General features: G+C 39.4%; 1 protein-coding gene across 8 annotated transcripts in view; it reads right to left on the reverse strand.

Annotated features, from left to right (window-relative positions):
• The window catches only part of ECT2 (epithelial cell transforming 2), a 45,277-nt gene that overhangs the window by 16,540 nt on the left and 8,984 nt on the right, over positions 1-19,753 (reverse strand). For 4 of the 8 annotated variants that reach the window (XM_039489169.1, XM_039489168.1, XM_039489167.1 and 1 more), the window contains 14 exons: positions 19,337-19,426; positions 18,075-18,182; positions 16,445-16,518; positions 16,161-16,291; positions 14,818-14,933; positions 14,549-14,611; positions 13,786-14,008; positions 12,840-13,637; positions 11,298-11,434; positions 10,510-10,629; positions 5,217-5,285; positions 3,649-3,759; positions 2,149-2,245; positions 898-979 (listed from right to left, as the gene is read on the reverse strand). In XM_039489169.1, the coding sequence (XP_039345103.1) occupies positions 898-979; positions 2,149-2,245; positions 3,649-3,759; positions 5,217-5,285; positions 10,510-10,629; positions 11,298-11,434; positions 12,840-13,637; positions 13,786-14,008; positions 14,549-14,611; positions 14,818-14,933; positions 16,161-16,291; positions 16,445-16,518; positions 18,075-18,182; positions 19,337-19,426 (2,219 nt within the window). The remainder of the gene's footprint in view (positions 1-897; positions 980-2,148; positions 2,246-3,648; positions 3,760-5,216; positions 5,286-10,509; positions 10,630-11,297; positions 11,435-12,839; positions 13,638-13,785; positions 14,009-14,548; positions 14,612-14,817; positions 14,934-16,160; positions 16,292-16,444; positions 16,519-18,074; positions 18,183-19,336; positions 19,427-19,753) is intronic. The other 4 variants (XM_039489174.1, XM_039489173.1, XM_039489171.1 and 1 more) reach the window with 1 other exon arrangement.

The following is a 19,753-nucleotide window of genomic DNA, read 5'->3' on the forward strand; positions in this document are numbered from 1 at the left end:
AGAACAGATCACCACTAAATTTAAAAGGCACAAAAGTGAAGCTGGACATATAGAGATATTTGTTCCCACAGCCATACCAATGTATACAGTAACTGACAGTTCAAATTTAAAAACACACCACACACACACCAATCACCACACATAGTCATTTAAGTGAACTGCTTTTCCGTGTGTGATGCATTAAATATATGTACATCTAGTTCTGGAACAATGAATTTACACATGTTAGCAGAAACCAGTGAACTGCTCAGCAACTATGAACAGACAAGCAGAAGCTGATTTTCAAACGTGTCAAGTACTTGCCATTTTTGTTCTGTCCTTAGAATTAAATGCAATGCTCACTTGGAGATTTGGGCACATGTAAGTGAACTGTTGCTAGTTAGAGTTCATGAATAATTTTTTGTATTGGACAAATATAGCATTAGTCTAATGTTGAATATCTTTCCTCACTAGGGTACATCCTATACCTGCAAGATTCTTATAACTTAAAACTTCAAGATTGAGAATACTTACATTACTACACAGTTACATAACACACACACACCCCGAAAGGGACCCTCTACCAGTAGTTTATGTCCTTCCAATAGTGTTCATTTGAGTCAAGATAATGGCTCAGTCAAGGGTGAGTGAGTGAGTGAAGATCTCCTTTACATTGGCTAAGAGTGGCATAAGGGAGCTCTAAAACCGCTAGATCCAACCTGGGCCAAGACAGAGGAATTCCTCAGACAAGCATAGCAAAAGATAGCTATGAGGCTATTTTTGGAGGATTCCCTTAAAAGCTCTTACACAGAGGTAGGAGGAATGTTGAGGAGGTTGGGGGTGCCACATCATTGCTGATATTTGCAAGATACATCAGTAAGACCCAAGAGAATATTTCATATTAAAAGCATCACTTACGTCATCACTTCCTTTAATGATTCAATGGCTCTCTCTAGCATGCCTTTGTCTGGGTTGTCTTCTGCTGTATGTTTCTTAAGGTCTGCAGAAGAAAAAATGTTAAACAAGTGCTGCAATAAATCATTTAACTTTTGCTTTATAATTCCCATGATAGGAAGACCTCTTACTTTTCATTGTTAAGTTAATGCAGCCTCATGCCCAACACAATAAAGCAACTTGTTAGTGAATTTTCTGCTGAAATCAATCACGCACATTGATGGGTGTTTTCAATCACCTTCATGCTCAGCTACACTCATTCAATAAGTATGAGTCACATGTGGATGTGAAACAGCACTGGGCACATGTTCAATTTGCATATACAGTTACCACAATATCTAGCCATTTAACAAGCCATTTGTATGTATTTTTGTACACCCATGTTTATATGTTTGGACAAAGTAGTCACCTGCACTCCAGTCTCAGCAACAAATATTGGGTTCTTCCCTTAACATACCGTGTTTGTGAAGGAACACAAGATTGAAATCTAGTCAATTAAGAAAAGTTGAAAACTTTCAAAAGTACTGTCCTGTCTTGAAGTCCACTGCCAGTTTTTATGCTTTTACAAATCACTCTCTTGAGTTTCTTTTAACTTATCTTCTCCCTTTTTTGGAGGCAGGGTGTTGGTTTTATGGGTTGAAAGATTCATAAAGACAGTCATATATAGAAGAAATTACAAAACTTGTTACACATAAGTTTCTGTCACAGGCACAAAGTAAAACAAAACAATGTCTGTTTGAGAGGTCTTAGGTTCTACTTATAGCACTGCTAGCTAGTAGATTTAAGATGAGAGGGATGTTTAAACTAGAGTGCCTTTAAGGGCATCCCAAAGTACATCACTCAGGAGTACATAATGACTGTTATGACAGGTAGCCCTGAAATGACTACAGAAAGTAGTTCATGCTATGACACTGAAGTGTTTCCAATAATTTTAGCATACAGGTTGTGGCTTTGGGAGCTGAAATATATTCAGATTTAGAACATATATCCCATTTCCACAGAGTACAGGCTTGCCTATACCTGTATGCTGAAGTCAAGCATATGACCAACTGAATCTACTGAAATACACACCACACAATCTGGCTCTTGGCTTTACCAACTATGATTGGAACATTAGATGAATTAGGACCTTTATTTCAAACAGCAACCACCACTTTTCATTTACTGCCCAATAAGCCAGGTGGCTGACCCAAACACTGTGCCAAAAAAAATTACCATTTAGAAGTAAAGCAACACTAGGTAACCGTTGAACTGGTCGAATGAGTAGTTCAGCCAAGCTTTGACGGCCACACTCTGGTTTAGCTTGGTTTATCTATAAAGGAGGAAATAATTGCATTTTACACTAGAGCAACATGCAGGCTTTTCTGCTTGAGAACTCTAACATGGAATTTAAGAAAGAAAAAAAAGTTCTTAAGAGTAGCAGATTCTCAGTTACATTCCTGAGATATGAAACTATAATTTAAGTTAGTATGTTAAAAAGTATTTTCAATTCTCTTACCACTTGCATAGTTTATGCAAAAAAACCAAACAAAAAAAAACACCCACAACCAATATTAAAGAGAAACTATAAATACAAGTTGAGAGCATGTGTGAAAGTTCCGGACTACTGCAACACTCCTGGGTGCTCATTCAACACCATTTACACAGCTTTTGTTAAAACTAGGTCTAAAGACTATTTTTAAAACAACGATTACCTAGATTTGTGTGTAAGCAAGTTATCACTCCACTAAAGAGTCTAAAAGGAACCCTTCGCCCCCACTCCCAACCCCTTTGCTTCTATATTAAAGATCCCCTAGTAATACCACCCCTCCCTCAGGCAGTCTGAAAGGTGGGCACAGTAGTATCCAAGTGCAATCCTATCCACCCCCCATCAGGTTTATAGTATGTGTTAAGTCTGTCAATTTTGCTATCCAATTCAATTCTTATCCATCACTCAATCAGCAACAGAAACCAGTTCTTAGTATTCCACATACAGGCCTGAAACACGACTGTCTAGGAATCAAGGAAATCAAGACTTTCAGATACCAGAATTTGACCACCTTCTGAATAACCACTTCCCAAGAAAGACAAGTTATAAAAGGGCAGTAGCTGACAAAATCCTGACTGTTGTAACTACTGAACAGGCTCAAAAATATTTTGAATGAATGCGGCTCTCTGACCTCCCTTATCAAAGCATTAACATGGTCTACCAGTTGACCCCATGTCTTCCATCTTATTTTTAATAGCCATGAAGAGCCAACTTGTAGTTAGAAACCCCAACCTCCTACCACACTGGAAGTAGCCAAAACTCCACCAAGGAGAATTAAATCTCTGTTTTAGTCCAGAAAAATAGGTTGCTCAGCTAATAAGAAACAAGATACCCTCAATTGTTTTCAAGAACTTAATCCCACAGTGATATTAACACTTTCTGGAGGTGCTGATGATTCTTATATTTTAAATATAACAGCTTGGTTTCAGACAGACTGTTACCCTGGAGACACTAATGTCACATACTGGTTGCAAAATGCCACCTCTCTATAAAGGTTTGAAGAATTACTGAGGATTATAGTGCCTAAACCTCCCATCCTACCCCATGCCCAAAGTTTACAGTTCTACAGTATTTTTCCTTCCCCTAACTGAAATCTGGAGTTTTTAGTGGTATTGAACTTGAATCTCAGTAATATATTCAAAAAAAAAAAAAAGAGTTGCTGAAAATAAAGTTCAGTGCATAAATACCTTTAGGAAAGCATGAAACCGTGGCTTCTGTTTTTCACATTTCATAATAGTTTCTTTGCTCATTTCAAAGAAGTTCACAAAAGGAGGGTATGTTTTCAACAAGTCTTTTGACTGAAAAGAATATTGCAAAATGCTTTAAGTGTAGACCTTAGGCAAACAAGCAAGCAGTCTTTATGTACACTTTATTACAATAGTAACAAAACAAATTTAAGACTGTAATGGCTAGTTATGGCTTTAAGATGTGTCCTGCATACTACCGAAGCAATTTATAAGTTTGTATTAAGCCAGTTTTATGTGCCACAAAATAGACTGCAGACTACATCTTTTATGCTTAAAGATATTGTTATCTGCATTGTGGCACACAGCATGTGGTTGGGACTTGGGCCAAAGTTAAGCTAGTTGCCCCACGTTAAGCTCCTAAACAAAGGAGGACCCGTTTTCAGGTGCAATGTTCCCCAAAATACCACTACATCAATGGATTTATTTTTTTTGGGTGCTCAGCAACTCTAAGCAGAAGCCTGATCATTTATTAAACTAATTTTGGACAGCCAGCTTTGAAAGCTTTAGCCATTTTCCACTCTGGACTTCTGAGGGTCTCACTGTTTAGACTACCACCTTCCTTGAAGCTTGAAAGTAGAACCCCTTTTCCTTCACTGATTTTCTTCCTCATCCTACAGAGGAAATCATAGGGTTGCCTGTAATTTTATCTTGGGCTAAGATGTGTGAAAGTGACAGTTGAAAATAGAATCATAAAATATCAGGGTTGGAAGGGACCTCAGGAGGTCTAGTCCAACCCCCTGCTCAAAGCAGGACCAGTCCCCCAATTTTTATTTTTTGCCCCAGATCCCTAAATGGCCCCCTCAAGGATTGAGCTCACAACCCTGGGTTTAGCAGGCTAGTGCTCAAACCACTGAGCTATCCCTCCCCGCAATCTGGCCACAGTAGGGCAAATGAAGCCTATTATTGTCAATAGCCAGGGAGATCACTGGACAGCTGTATTCCGATTATGATTCCTAGAATTGCATTTGTCCTTACCTTCTTGCACATTCATTACTGAGGGATAGGAAATCCTGGCCTGACTAAAATAACTAACCTTCTGAGTTGATTTAAATTTATTCTTTCTTCAACCACCCTCTCCCCTCCCCCATGCATCTTTTCAGTAGGAATGAAGTGGTAGTAATAAAGTACAACCACACTATTACAAAACTGACAGGCTGTTTTCTTGGTGCTCCCACTTTATTCAAACAGCAGTGGAATACCAGAGGTTACAGGAAAATCTCTAACATTTCAAACCTGGTTTCTAGAGTTTGGATAAATGTCCGTACAAAGATTTTTGGAGCTCAGCCCAACATTACAATACAAGAAAAAAGTCTGTAGTTCGATGTGATTTACTGCATGAGCTTCCTTACTGTGTCATTATTTAAATTGACAACTGAGGATTTATCCTGGATACACTAATGAGAAATATGTACAGAGCAGTTTTCATCCAAAAGATTAGTGGTGTTCCTCAATGCATTTTAGATTACATTAGTAAGAACTAGCTTACAGCCACTGTAAAAATAACTTACATATTTAAGAATGACATCACCAATACTTTTGCTTTCAGCCCAGTTTATCATAAGGTCTTCAAGGTCTTCCTGGAATATAAACAAATAAGTGTATTAGGAAGACAATAAGCAGCCTGATTTAAAAGAGCTATGTATCTAAATTGTACAGCTTTGGAAGTTTGCAGTTAGTATTTACACATTTCTTTACTCAGGGCCTGACATTGTGTGGCAATTGCCATGGAATCCAACACTTGCTATAGAACTGTGTCCAGATTCTAAGCTTACATACCATACAAAAACACACATATGCTTCATATTCATCACTGTGAAACAGCTTTCCAAACATCTAAATGTAAGTCAATACAAAGTTATCTTCCAGTTTGCAAATAGCCAGACGTGAGCGTTCTTGCATTCTCAAATGGGATGTTAATTCCCAATGATGGTAATTAGGGAAAGGGTGTGTGAGAGAATGAAAACCCTTTGTAAGACAAACTGTATCACTTAGATGTCCACTTTCCTCTTCTGCCTCCAACCCTGATAGCGATAACAGAACCTGTGAAGTGTGAGAGACAATCCAGACCAGTGAGGGGCTGTGTCACCCTTGCCCTGCAATCTGAAGTGCCTTGCAATACCCTACTGTCCTAGCTCCCAACCTGGACCACTAACGAACAGCTTGCCAGCGAGCAGGTCGCTCCCAGATGTGTTTGTGTAACTGTAGCCTATCAGTCACACACTGCGTTGGTTATACTACAGGGTGACCCCAACATATACCTAGTCCTGGATTTCCCCCCAGAAGTGTATTGCTCAGCCCTGTCATGGACGGTGCAAATATATTAGTCCATTAAGGGAATAACGTACAACTACTTGCCAGCTTAAATGGAGTTACCCAGACACTTTGGCTTAAAAAACACACTGGATTAGATAAAACCAATAAGGTAAGTTTATGAACTACAAAGAGATGGATTTTAAGTGATTATAAGCAATGAGGCATAATAGTGAGAAAAGTTTACAAGAAAAATAAAGATAAAATGCTTTCTAATGCCCAACTTAATCTAGATTAGATTCAAGCAAAGTTTCTCACCACAGGCTTCCAGCAGGATTACTGACCAATCTCAAGGTCAGGGCCCCTCCCCCAGAGTCCAACAGCGGCTCCTTGTGTCTTCTCACGTGCAAAGAGTGAAAGGGGCAGGAGAGAGAGAAGTCTCTTGGGGCGTTTGCCCTCCTTTTTATAGTTTCGGTCCCCCTTTGAAAAGCATTTCCAGCTGAGAACCAGGAGACACAACCTGTGTGGAAGGATGTTCCCTGCTGGGTTCTCTCACCTGTCTGAGCTTCCTTTGTTTCCCTCCCCGTGACGTTGTCTAATTAAAATATAATTATGCAAGCCATTGTTGCTACCGCTGCTATATAATTACAGCAAAACATATATAAAATATAACTAATGGCCAGAAAGGGTTAAGCACATTGCAGGCTGAATGACCCAGAGCCCACCTTTAAAGTCATGTTAGAAAGGTGTCCAAATGGTAATTAGAGTAATTCTGGTAGATGGGCTAGAACTTTGAAATGAAAACTTATTTGTTAGAAGTGATACTAATCGTGTGTACTCAGAAAAGTTAGCCACGTAAACAGCCAGCTCCTGTCTGTCACTATAAACTATTAATACAGAGATCAAAAAACAATATTATGTTTAGATGAATCTTGGATGAAGTAATGTCATTGTCTATGTGTCTCTGAAGTTTGTGATAGACTGCCTAATGAATAAATTGCTCTATGTTAATTTGTGTAATTAGTTACTGGTGGTGTTTAGAAAGCAGAAGGTTACATCAAAGCCTATTGTTTACCCAGGACTATATGGTCAAGTGGCTGTTAGAAAACTGTATGAAACTGTTTGGTCTTGAGTCTGTCATCTCAGATCTGCTTTAGGTTTCATGCAGGGGAAGTCTAAGCCACAAGGTCAGAGACCCCAGTTCTAACAGGATCACCCTGAAATACAAACATTGGACTATAACCTAAGGACTATTTGCAACTACAAAGCTCACCATGTCAGCTATGTATCTGAACCTCAAAAAAAATTGAACTTGTGTCTGTATGCATATTGATCTTTTAGCCATACTCTTGCTTTTTTCTTTTTTAATAAATTTTAGTTTAGTTAATAAAAATTGGCTACAAGTAAGTATTTGCATAAGATCTGGAATATTCAATAACCTGGGAGGTAAAATGTCCAATCCTTTGGGATCGATAGAACTTTTTTATATGATTAAATAAGATTTTCAGACATCTGCATCATATTTAACTTGGATACAAGGATGGAGGCCTGAGGCTGGGTTACTTCAAGGGAACTATGTTGTTGGCTTCTGGGCAACCAGTGAGATATTAAAGAAGCTGTTTTATGCTGGCTTGGTAAATCTAAGTATTGAAAATATCCACCAGCTTTGGGGGATTACCTGCCCCATTCTCTGCAGTGCACCCTAATTGAGTGACCTCAGCTGGCCCGCATTGAGATCTCGGTCACACTTCCCTTCCCCATTTCTGCTTGGTGACACTATTGCTTAAATACATATTAAGAGACGCATACAGACCTGTATTGGACAAAGGAGTGTATGACCTGTTTGGTGCCACACGCATCTGAACATCTACTTTTATTATACAGGTGGACGTTTATAACTTTACTTATAATGCTGCCACACACATTTTACCAGGATATTACTGATAAGCAAGTTGTGAGGTATCATTTGAAAACTCCTAACGCATACCTTGTACAAAGATCACTACTACTGTGTGTAGGGTGTGAATACAGGGGTACATTCTATCACAGTATGTCTAACACATTGCAATTCTTCCTCAGACAGTGGATATGACAAATGGAGAAACTACTGGACCTGACATATGTAAAATAGAGAAGTGAGAAACAACTTCAATGGGAGAGTCCAAAGGTGTTTCATTTCTGCCACAAAACAACCCTCTCTGGTGGGAGAGCTAAGGATAAAAAACTAGCAGTGGGTTTTTTTGTATCCCCTTAGGGGAAAGAGAAGGATTCTTGCCTCTTGCTGACCCAACGGCTGACTCGGCCCTGACTGCTGGTTCTGCAATGATCTTCATAGATCTTAGGTGGGGATTTTACCCTGAACTAGAATCTTAGGCTAATTTAGGATTCTCTGATCCAAAGCCAAAGGGTTTCCTGCATGCAATTTGGCCCTACTAACAGGAACCTTATCTCTCAGTCTCTTATGCAAAATTCTCTAGCAGCAGTGCACACGCACTTTAGTGGAATACATGTCTGCATCGACTTGAAGAAGAACCTAGACTTTACTGCTGAAGAATAAAAACTGTTCCTTAACTAATTAAACTTAAATTACCACAACTAACACTACAACTAAACAGTAAAGCTAAAGTTACAGCTAGATAAACCACTAAGTTCTTCTCAAGAGAAAGATCCAGGTTGGAAGGAACCGAGGTGGAAGAGGATGCCAAATCCCCTTTCATAGTCTCATGCTCAGAATGGTCAGGAACACAGAGGGGAAGCATAGGACAAACACATGAGCAGTCTATCAGGCACTGTTGAGAAGGTTCCACCATTTGAATTGAACCCACACCAGTGCATCCCGCAAGTAGGAATATGCAGAGGATACAAACTGAATTAATTTCAAAATAGCAAGGCTATAATAGTGATTCTATTTACTTTCATAGTTATTCCATTAAAAAGCTCAATGTTTTAAAAAGTTTAAAACAAAAACCTATCAACTGCACCAGAGCACCACAGAAACCTTGCCCATGTTGCCAACTTCAGTTCCAGCAGGTCACACACTACACAGGTTTATACTCATTGACTGATGTCAGAGCTAGGAGTGTGTTTGCACTCAGGTGCACCCTGAGCAGTGAAATGGACCTGCATACACTTCAAGCACTGCTGTTTCTACAGTGCTCCATGTGGCAGCTAGGATTGTTTGATCCTAGGCCTTTGCACTTACAGCCTGTGCCATGGGCTAGTCACTTGAGTGTCTTGTTCCTATGCTGCTCTTCCTTTTCACCATGACTAAGAAAACAGAGGGAAGAGGCAATTGTCCTTCACCTCCTCCACCTTAAGCTGAGTACCATCTACTTGCAGGTGTATGTTGTGGGCCACCCAGTTAATGCAATGGTAACTATGCCCCAAAATACAATATCATTTCTAAGATTATTAAAAATTAATTTGAGAAGGAAGCAAGCAGTCTGAAATCCTCCATTCCAGACTATTCAAACATGAATCAGGACTGAAAGTCCAAAGCAACCAAAAAAAATAGCATCTTGCAATTGCATACTAAGTTTTTTCTAAAACTATAAAAGCAAAACTTTCTTCACTTGATTGAAATTTGTATCTCGTTTCATCAGGAGATTCAATGTTATGGCTCCTTGATATGCCATATTGCAGCAAATAGCTTATAGTCTAATTTAGACAGCAACCTGCATATCAAGTGTCCAAACTAAGAGTAGAGACTGAGTGATGCAGACTATATTTCACCCCAAACTTCCGTTCATGCCTCAGTTTCAGGCTAAAGTCTTTAGAGATAGAAGTTTACACCAAGATTTTCAAAACAATTGATTGTTTTGAGTGTGTGGCCAACTCAAGGCACCTTTTAAAGGGGACTGATTTTCACAAAGTGATGAATGCTCACCCACCTGAACAGTCAGGTCCCTTTAAGGAATCTACTGTTGGACACCAAAAACTTGAGGAACCTTTTTAAAAACAAACACACACACACACCCCTCTCTAGTTAAGTGTCTTGGCTCTTTACTCCAATGGGAATTGCTGAGTGCTCAACACTTCAGAAAGTTAGCCTAATGTTAGACTATTTTTGAGAATGTGGCCCCAGGTCAAAGTCCAAAAAATAAGTAAAATAAAAAAAATCCACAGCTGCAGAGCTCTCTCTGTGGAAGCAGCTATTGAGATAGAAATGGAACAAGCCAGCTTGTGGAATGGAGTGATCTGAATGAAGAGTTTCTACAATATCTACTGCAGAATGTTCTGAAGTCTTCTACATTCATCCTACAAGTCCTGCCTCCTTATATGTACAGGGCCTTTGATCCTTCAGGATCCTAAGATATTTTAGCCTTGCACATCATTCACAGTCCTGAAATAGAGCCAACTCAAGATGAAATGTGGCAGCCAGTCATTCTGAAACAGACAGCATTATACAACACAAGCAAGTTAAGAATACCGCCTCCAATTGAGGGCAACAGATGTCTATTGTTAAGGTGTACACAATAGATAGTAACTCAAGTTGGAAAATAACTGGATGGCCTGGAGGAAAAAATATGAGATAAGCATGACAAAACTAGCCTTTATTTTAGTGTGCACATCAAGGATGTCTGGAATGCTGCCAAATATGGTCTTAATTTCCTCTTGTGCAAGGATGGGTCCCCCAAGCTGCCCTTCTTTTTCCAATGGAACTTGAAATAACTGAAAGAGTAAACAGACATTTAATGGATTCGGCTTTCATCTTTGAGATAATGTACACACACATTAACCACTCCATTAAACTTGAAAGAGTGGTGTGAAGGAAAGATTAGCAATGTTTCATTTCCTGGTCATGTTTTCTATAACCACAAAGTTGACAAGAGGAACTCCTTATCCGCACACTTTACTGGAGTGTATTGTATTATGCCGCACGTTAAGTACTGGGTATGAGGGTACAAGCATTAAATTCATCCATTACCAAGGCCATTCAATTCTGTAACCACCACATTAGAAAAGTACGGTAAAGGCTTGTGCTACAGTAACATGTCTAATTGAATAATCATATTTGAGCTCATTCTTAAGTGTATGATCAGCCACTGCAAAGGAAATGAACTCAGTGGCATTCAGTATTTTAATCAAGTCTGGCTTTGTGTAGGTTCTCTTTTTTTTTTTATTATTAAAGCATGCTGAACAAATTCCTTTTCTTTTTTCTGGAGTCTTATACTTCTCTCTCCAGCTCTTCACTAGAGTAGGTTTTTTAATTAAGTTAAGAAAAGGGGAGTTTTTAATAAATACTAAGTGTTTTGAGATCCTCTAAAGAGGAGGCTGTATCAAACTGAAAATTAAACAGTGAGACTCATCTAGATACAGTAACAAATCTACTAACTTACCTGAATAATTGTTGTCAGAATATCTACGTAGTTACTTTCCGTCTGATATAGTTCCTTTGCAACCTGCCATCTTGCAGACTGCTTTGCAGGCAGAGGAGTTGAATTTTTGGAAGGCTTTGAACATGATTTTGGCGTTTCTGATGAAAAGGAAAGAGACAGACTATTTAGAATTGTGTTAAAATCTTCTGGACGGATTCTCAAGATTATCAGAAAGAGATACCAGCTGCTTTTGTTAAAGGTACCCCCTTTAATATCAAAAAGGAGTAGAAGGGCCATATTATCTTTTTTGATGCAAGAACATTTGTTCCATTAACAGGAGACTGCTTTTAACTTTGTCTCCACTAGCACATTTGTTGGTAAAACTTTTATCAGTCAGGAGTGTGGGGGAGGAAAAAACCCCACCCTTGACCAACATAAGTTTCACCAACAAAAGTGCCGGTGTGGACAGGGCTATGTCGGAGGGAGACGCTCTCCTACCAATATAGGTTCTGCTGCTAGTTAGGGTTGATTTAATTATGCCAGCAGGAGACCTTACAGTGGCACAGCTGCAGCAGTACAGCTGTGCCGTTGTAAGGGTTGTACTGTAGACATAGCCTTAGCCCAGGGATCGGCAACCTTTAGCACATGGCCCACTAGGGTAAGCCCCCTAGCGGGCTGGGCTGGTTTGTTTACCTGCCGCGTCCGCAGGTTCGGCCGATCGCGGCTCCCACTGGCCGCGGTTCACCGCTCCAGGCCAATGGGGGCTGCGGAAACTGATGGCCAGCACATCCCTCGGCCAGCACTGCTTCCCACAGCCCTCATTGGCCTGGAGCGGCAAACCGCGGCCAGTGGGAGCCACGATTGGCCGAACCTGAGGATGCGGCAGGTAAACAAGCCAGCCCAGCCCACCAAGGGGTTTACCCTAGTGGGCTGCATACCAAAGGTTGCCGATCCCTGCATTAGCCCAAACTCAAATTCCTACTATGACTGTCAAGTGCCCTAGGACAGTGACATTACACTATGGATAATATCCATAAAGCTATGAAAAGTACGATGATCAATTTTTAAAAACTTACAATTTTATAGCCTATAGGATTAGTTCTCAAAACGGTGCACCACTCCAGTGGTTCAGAGAGCTGCCTGTTCATATGACGGTACCTCTCTATTTCTACCTGCTGAATGCTATTTTAAAAAAAGGTGCAAGTATTTTCCCCATTGTTACCTTTCCGTGTAAGCATGTGTCATGAGATAAGCAATTAAAACAATTAAAAGGTAGGTGGTGTATAAGACTAAAGATACAGTCCACATTATGCAAAGCCTGAAAACCTCTATCCTATAGGAGAGAATCCTGAGGAACTAGTTGTGCAGCTGGTGGTGTTCTGAATGCAGACTCAGAGTGATTTGGGATATTCTGTACATTCTGAAGGCTGACATAGTCACATCCCAAGTAGATGATGTACATTTAATAAATCAACACTGCTTAGAGGGGAAGTTTATGCCTGATTTTTCTGAATTTGTACTGATCAACTTCAACATTGTTGTGCCTACAGCAAGTACTCTTACCTGTTATCAGAGCAGCACTGGTATCACTGTAACTGGCTTTTGATTTTGAATCAGAAGGTGGTTCAGAGTCTCCTACTAAAATATTAGTCTCCTCTATCAAAGATGTTTCATTTATAAAGCTACACTGGTCCTTGCTGTCCTTTCCCTGATGACTATGCCCATAAGTTACTTGCTGGACATAATCACAGGTGTTCATACAGGTCAGGTCATTCATAGTTACATCTGTAGCATTTCCAGATCTCGCTCTTGTACGCTGGAATTGGGATTTATTTTGGAGTCCAAGTTCTAGGAGTTGACTAATTGTGGATTTTGCAATTTGCTCTTTGCCACAAGAACCATATGTAGAGATATTAGTTTCTGTGTTAGTTAATTGGTCAACATAAGTTAAGCAAGTTGGTTCTTCACAATCTTGTGGCATGTTTGATATGTTATTTGTCCCTACAAGACGTTGACATGAGGCAAAAGTATCTTTCAAGGCTTCAAGATAAGTCGGCCTTACAATGATCTCTTTGCTTTCCTTTGGAAAAAGAATCTTTTTCTGGAGATTTGATACTGTCCCTTTTCCAAGTTTGCTATTGCCTAGGTTTCCAGATGACTTAATGCTAGCTACCTTGTTTGTTTGCTGGAGACTTTCAACAGGATTCACACACTGCTTTGGAGTAACATTATCTGGAGGTTTATATTTGGTAAATGTGTATTTTTTCCTCATTTTCCTCCATGTTTGACTACTACTACTGACATGACGGCAGCTGGCCTGGCCTCTACCTGGGTCTGAGCACCTCACTCCTATTCTGCTCCCTGTATAATTTGAAAGTGAGAAAGCCTGTAGTTAACTTGTCAGAACTGTAGCATAGAAAAAAAAAATTTGCTACTTCTGTAATTTTCAAAGAAAAAAACATTGCTTTAAGCACTGGTCAGCTTGGTTAAACCTTTCTTTCAACTATACCTCCATTGGTAATGCTGGACTCTGGTGTGTTAGAAATATCCAGTAAAGACCCCATAGAAAGGGAATGCTCAGCTGATGGGCGTTTCCGAGGAGGGAATGGTGACATGTCAGTTTCTCTGGTGAGCTGTGCAAGGGTCTCTCTCAAGCGACGTCTCTTGCGATTGCTATTTGGGGTATTCAGAGAAAGTTGTGACACTGACTTTTTGAGTTCAGGACTCTCTGGCTGTAATTAGATATGAAAATTCAGTTACTGCCTCCAACTCGATTCTGTAGAGACTACAGAAAAGATAAAGATTATATACAGACTTCACAAGACAGTTGCCCCCATTTCACTGTATGGTCAAACAAAATAATTGAAAGTTCTACACAGCAAACGTTAATCGTTTAAGATACTATAGTCCCTTAGGTTATTAAACAGGATTTTTATTGAAAAAGGCTAATATGTATGTTTTTCCAGTTTTAAAAATTCTGTACTGCATAACTGCAAGACCACCACGAAGTGACCACTAAGCAAGCAAAGTCCAAGTAAATCACATGTTTAAGTTTTAGTCTGAATACTTCAAGACAATTTAGGAATTTTAGAAATATACTATCATCATGAGTTATCAGCATCCAAATTAAGCCCTAATCCTGCAAATACTTAAATTACATGCTTAACTTTATCAGTTTCAGTGGACGATTCACAGTAATCAAGTTAAGTATTTGCAGGATGTGGGCTTTCAGAGTCAACATATTACACTACTACTACTAAAGGTCAACATACCTTTTCAAATAAGTACATGGATTCTCCAGCTCTGGCATCCATCTGAATGCTTCCCCAGAACCACTATATGAGGAAAAGAAAGAGTCTTCTATAACTTGTTTCAAAAACTTGATACAAGTTTTTGACCTGTGGTATTCAATATCACTGACATGTCTGAAAAAAATCCTCAAAATATAACTGTTAATTCAGAGTATACATTATATACCGGTGCTTACATATTGAATGATTTAAAAAATACTTTAGTACTAATAATTTCTGTGTACACTAACCTCTTGCTTTACAACATAAAGTTTTTTTGGAGGCTCAAATGGGAGATCTTTTACTGTATTTTCTTCAACAACCAGATGTGTGCACCTGTCATCACTAACTGGCAAGTACTGCCCACCTAGAGTAAGAAAATAAATCAAATTAACTGAAGAATTCGGCATCTCAGGTTTTGGTAAGAGATGATTTCATAGTAGTACCAAAGTTGGCGTAGAGTAATAAAGAAGGGGAGAAGATGCAAGATGAAGGGGGAGTTGGTCAGCAAATTGAGACAGCTTCATCCTGGGCACCCCCAGCACAAAGATAGTACCAGCAGACATTCTCTTGCAGTACAACTTCAGGGGACAGCTTCAATAAGCCAAGGTGCACTATTTATGTAGTGTGAATATAGCCCTTCCCAGAGTTCACAATTTCTGTTAGGGTGAAAGTTTAAAAAGATAGGCTAGAGATCTCTTACTCTCCTGGAGCTCAGGGCCACCAGGGATTATTTTTTAAAAATAGTTTGGAGAACATCCCTGAGGTTTGAGAACGAGACTCCCATAAAGACATTGCTCCTAAAGAGCATGCCAGAAATAGCTTGCCTAGACACAGCCATCACAAATTGGAAGCTGTGTACATTGTAAAGCTAGCTGTACCATATGGGCTACAAGGACACTGAAAGAGAGAGACTCCTTGTCTCTGTCTTGATAAAGGCTCAGTTGTATAATGTTTCCATAATACATTCTATAGAATATGAAAAACTTTAGGCGCAAGATGCTATATATACACATAGCACTGTAAGAACAGACCTTAAACCAACTGAGTCAGCCAAGTATTCTCATTACATTGTATTACACTATGGAAGGGAAACAAATATTTGGCCATAAGTTCTATACAAGTGATTTATTTTCTTGCAAATATATTATAATAAAATTTGAGTGTACTACATGCTTCAAGTAACACTTGAACAGATATTTGCATAATGCAACTTTGAGTCAGAAGAAGCTAAGCATACACATAGCATATTTTTCTAACCAACTTCCCAAAAAGTTAAATCTTGACCATTAGATGTGGAGGAGGGAAAGAGAGGGAAAAAATTGTAGTAAAAGCCACAGTTTTGAAAATACAGCATGGCAGGGGGGAAAAAAAATAAACAAACAAAAACAAACCAACCTCGCTTTGGTATGAAAAGTTTGGTTTTGCTACATGATTTATGCCCCATGAGATCTAAAGTTAAACGTAGCTTTTTAATGGAAGACCTGTTCAAACCTCCCTGCTTGCAAAGAATCAGCATTTTAGTTTTAGACAGATTTAAGATAAAAACGCATTGCCTATAAATTCCATTGCAAATGTGGTCATTAACAATAACCTTGCATTTTTGTCATTTCTTCCATGTTAATTCTCTCTTCATCGGAAAATCCAAGGAAACTTAACATGCAGTCCTGGAATGGGGGAACCTTGAACTCATTTCTGAATTCCTCATCAGCCGCACAGAAGTCACTTAAAAATAAATATTCATTAAAACAAGTTGTATATTTACAGTTACTCTTTACTATATAGAAGCTTGCTTTAGTATCATGGAAAAAGTCTAAATTGAGTGTGTGTGGCTGGGGGTGGTTTTGGGGAGAGTGGTGAGGGGAAGGGAACACTTACATTTCATTCCTTCTCTCCCAAGCCTTGTAAATCCATTCGGCTTTCACAATAGGAGTTCCCAGACTCACAGCAAGCTAGAAGAAAAAGAAAGTCATTAGCCATGACAAGTGACCTCTCCATTTAAGTTTTTTCCAAACCTAGAGAAAGATTCCTGGCAACATTTCTGATTTGGAAAATAGGTATTGTAAAAAGGATAAAGTTACTCCTCTGAGAAACAGAATCCCAGAAATGTAGGGCTGGAGGGACCTTGAGCGGTCATCTAGTCCATCCACACACACCTGAGGCAGACCATCCCTGATAGATGTTTGTCTAAACTGTTCTTTCAAAACCTCCAGTGAGGCTGACCACCAGGAGAGACTGAATCCAGACTGAAGGCAGAGCACTGCTGCTATGGTAGGGGTTGAAGCCAAAGATATCATGGAGGTTCATTAAAGACCAAATCGGATCGTTTTTTACCCATTTTATTCCGACACTTCTTCCCACCCTCAGAACATCCAGCAGGACATAATTTAGGGTCCCTCCCTTCCTCCCCCAAACACAATTGTCATTGCTTTTATTGCAAGGACTACCAAAATGCAACTGTGCCAAATCAAATATAGAAATCCCAATAAAGATTCAGAGTTTATAGCTTAGTGTATTAGCTATATATACAGTAAACTTGCGTCCAGACAGCAAAGCATTCCCTTGTAATTATTAACATACTGACCAAAACAGGAGGATGGCTGTTTTAGTATAGAAGAATGAGACTACGAAGGCTTATTGCCTTCTATTGACAAGGTCCTTCTATTGACCTAAAAAGATGAAATGTTATGTATTAGCTATACAATTTTGATTTCCACTTTGTGGAAATGCGTTAGTGTATTACATAAGTTTCCAGCAGCAGTTGCAGCCAATACTGGTCAAGTTACACAGCACACAACACAGAATACAGTCAGCACTTAAAGACATTTGAAAAATAAAAGGCACCCTTAATGTTCTGTATTATACCAACATGAGTTCCTGATACTTCTCAAAGTATAGAGTACATCTACACATCAATAAAATAAAAAACCTGTGGCACCTCGTCATAGAGCCCGGGGGTCAATTGACTCAGGCTCGTGGGGCTCAAAACAGTGTAGACTTTGTGACACAATCCCACAAAGGGGATGGATCTCAACCCGAAGCTCTACGCAGCAATTTTTAGCCCTGCAGCCCAAGTCAGCTGACCACGGCCAGCTGCAGCTGTGCCACTGGTCTTTTATTGTAGCGTAGGCATACCCATAGAAGCATAACAAACTGGTAAGTGCTCTGAAACCTCAACTGCAGTGGTCTCAGTTAACTTAATGTTAAGTACTTCACAAAAGACAAAATGCTTATTTTCAGAGGTTGTATTTGTCTGTAACAAAAGCCTTTAGACAAAAGGTTTTTTTTTAAAAACAGGCTGTTTCTTGATTCTAACAGCTAAACAATTACCACCCGTTGTTTTTAAAAGCTTGACATCAGAGGTAAAGATATTCTGAAATCTTTAATCCTTTGTACTTAGCCCATTTTCTTCATTACAAAAGTGCATCTACTCCAAGTTAAAATAGAAGGTCTGATTTGAAGGGGTCAATCTACATTGAGAGCCTTTTTGAAGTGCAAACTCACGTACTCTGAATTTGTCTCCTTGCGTAGAATTAGCCACCAGATGTGTAACTTTTGAACTGAAGTCCCTTCGAATAATTCCACCCATATGATGAACCAAGGTCACCAGCTTAACCTGAAGAGCAAGAGTCAGGAAATAAGAGACTCATACACTTTTTGAAACTTACAGCTGTTAAAGAAGGGACAAAGACAAGAGTTATATACCATACAAGTTACAGCAGAACTAAACTTAAAGCAAAGCTTTTACATGTTCATTTAACCTGTACTGGTGGAGTCATTTTTAAAATGAGACATGGTTGGCAAGCCATAAATGCTACCTGCCTTAGAAATATTTAACGTATATCAAATGTATTTTAAGGAAACATCCAAGCCACCATTGCTGTTTTCACAGCTATACAGTTAGCAGTTCATAATGCTTCACAATCATCTCACCCCATCAAAGTCAAAATTTACCTAGCAGCCCATAAAGCCACCAAACGAGATGACTCCCAACATATCACGGCCCACTGTCATGCTGCCAGTTCTGTCTTTGGATTCTGGGCTATTAAAACATAGAAATGAAGGCTAACATACTTGGCTGGGGGGAAGGGGCCGGGGGACACCCCAGGAGTTTAGAACAAATGAATGGACTGCTCAATTTGAGTCTGGCAGGACATCAGAGTTAACTCCTAGCTCTTGGAAGATGGTCTTGGCTCTGTGCTTCACGCAGTTGCCAGCATCTCCAGCAGTACGGTTTGCCTTGATGATATGCCAGAACACTGATTTAGTAGTGGCTTATATGATAGCAAGACACCAAGTGAACTATCAGTTACTTCTTGTAATATCAAAGTTTCCCATTTGACTACTGATCAGGAACGATGCTGCTTAGCTGTAGTTCTGACAAGATTACGGTACATGGTAGTGACACTCTAAATGCTCTGAACAGGATATCCAAGTTTTATTTGAGTGCACTCAAGAGCATGTACATGATCCAACACAAGTGACAGGTCAAATTCTTAGGTGATCAACTCAATGCTGCCTAAGGGTCCAATCCTGCTCCCATGCAAGTCAGAGAGTCCCACTGTCTTCAACAGGAGCAGGAGAGTCTCTTGAGTAGACCTTAGAATCCTAAATCTATACTCAAGAATACAAGCTTTAGTCACTATTAGTGACTAAAATGTACATTGTACACTAGGGGTGATGTAACAGAAAACTACCTTGAACATAGTTACATGTAGATTAATCAGTTCAAGAAAGGGGAGGGGACATGGGTGTAAGACAAAATCTTACTAGTTCTTCTTTCTTCCTGAATCCTGTAAAGCACAGCACCAGATTCAACATACTTGCACAGTACAATGGACGACATGAGAAAGGTAGAGGCTGAAATCAGATAATGATTAATTAGAGTAGTCAGAACCACAAGCTATTTAAAAAAAGTTAAACAAAAAACTTAGACAGTAGCTCTACAGGATTTTAACTTTGTTAAAATGCACTGATACCGACTGGATACCAATTAACAAGACTCACTGTTTTCTGGTATGTCTTGAAATAGGAACTGCCAGTATTTTGGTGAAATGATTGAAGTATCTCTGTATCCTGTGCTGTAAACTAGTTACAACTGTAACTTTATCATAGGTGTCCCTATGTTTCCTATAAGATCATATTATACACTATTGTCCTGCAACAGAGCATTACCACCCCCCAACT

Source organism: Mauremys reevesii, linkage group 9 (assembly GCF_016161935.1).
Source record: "Mauremys reevesii isolate NIE-2019 linkage group 9, ASM1616193v1, whole genome shotgun sequence".
Classification (NCBI taxonomy): Eukaryota; Metazoa; Chordata; order Testudines; family Geoemydidae; genus Mauremys; species Mauremys reevesii.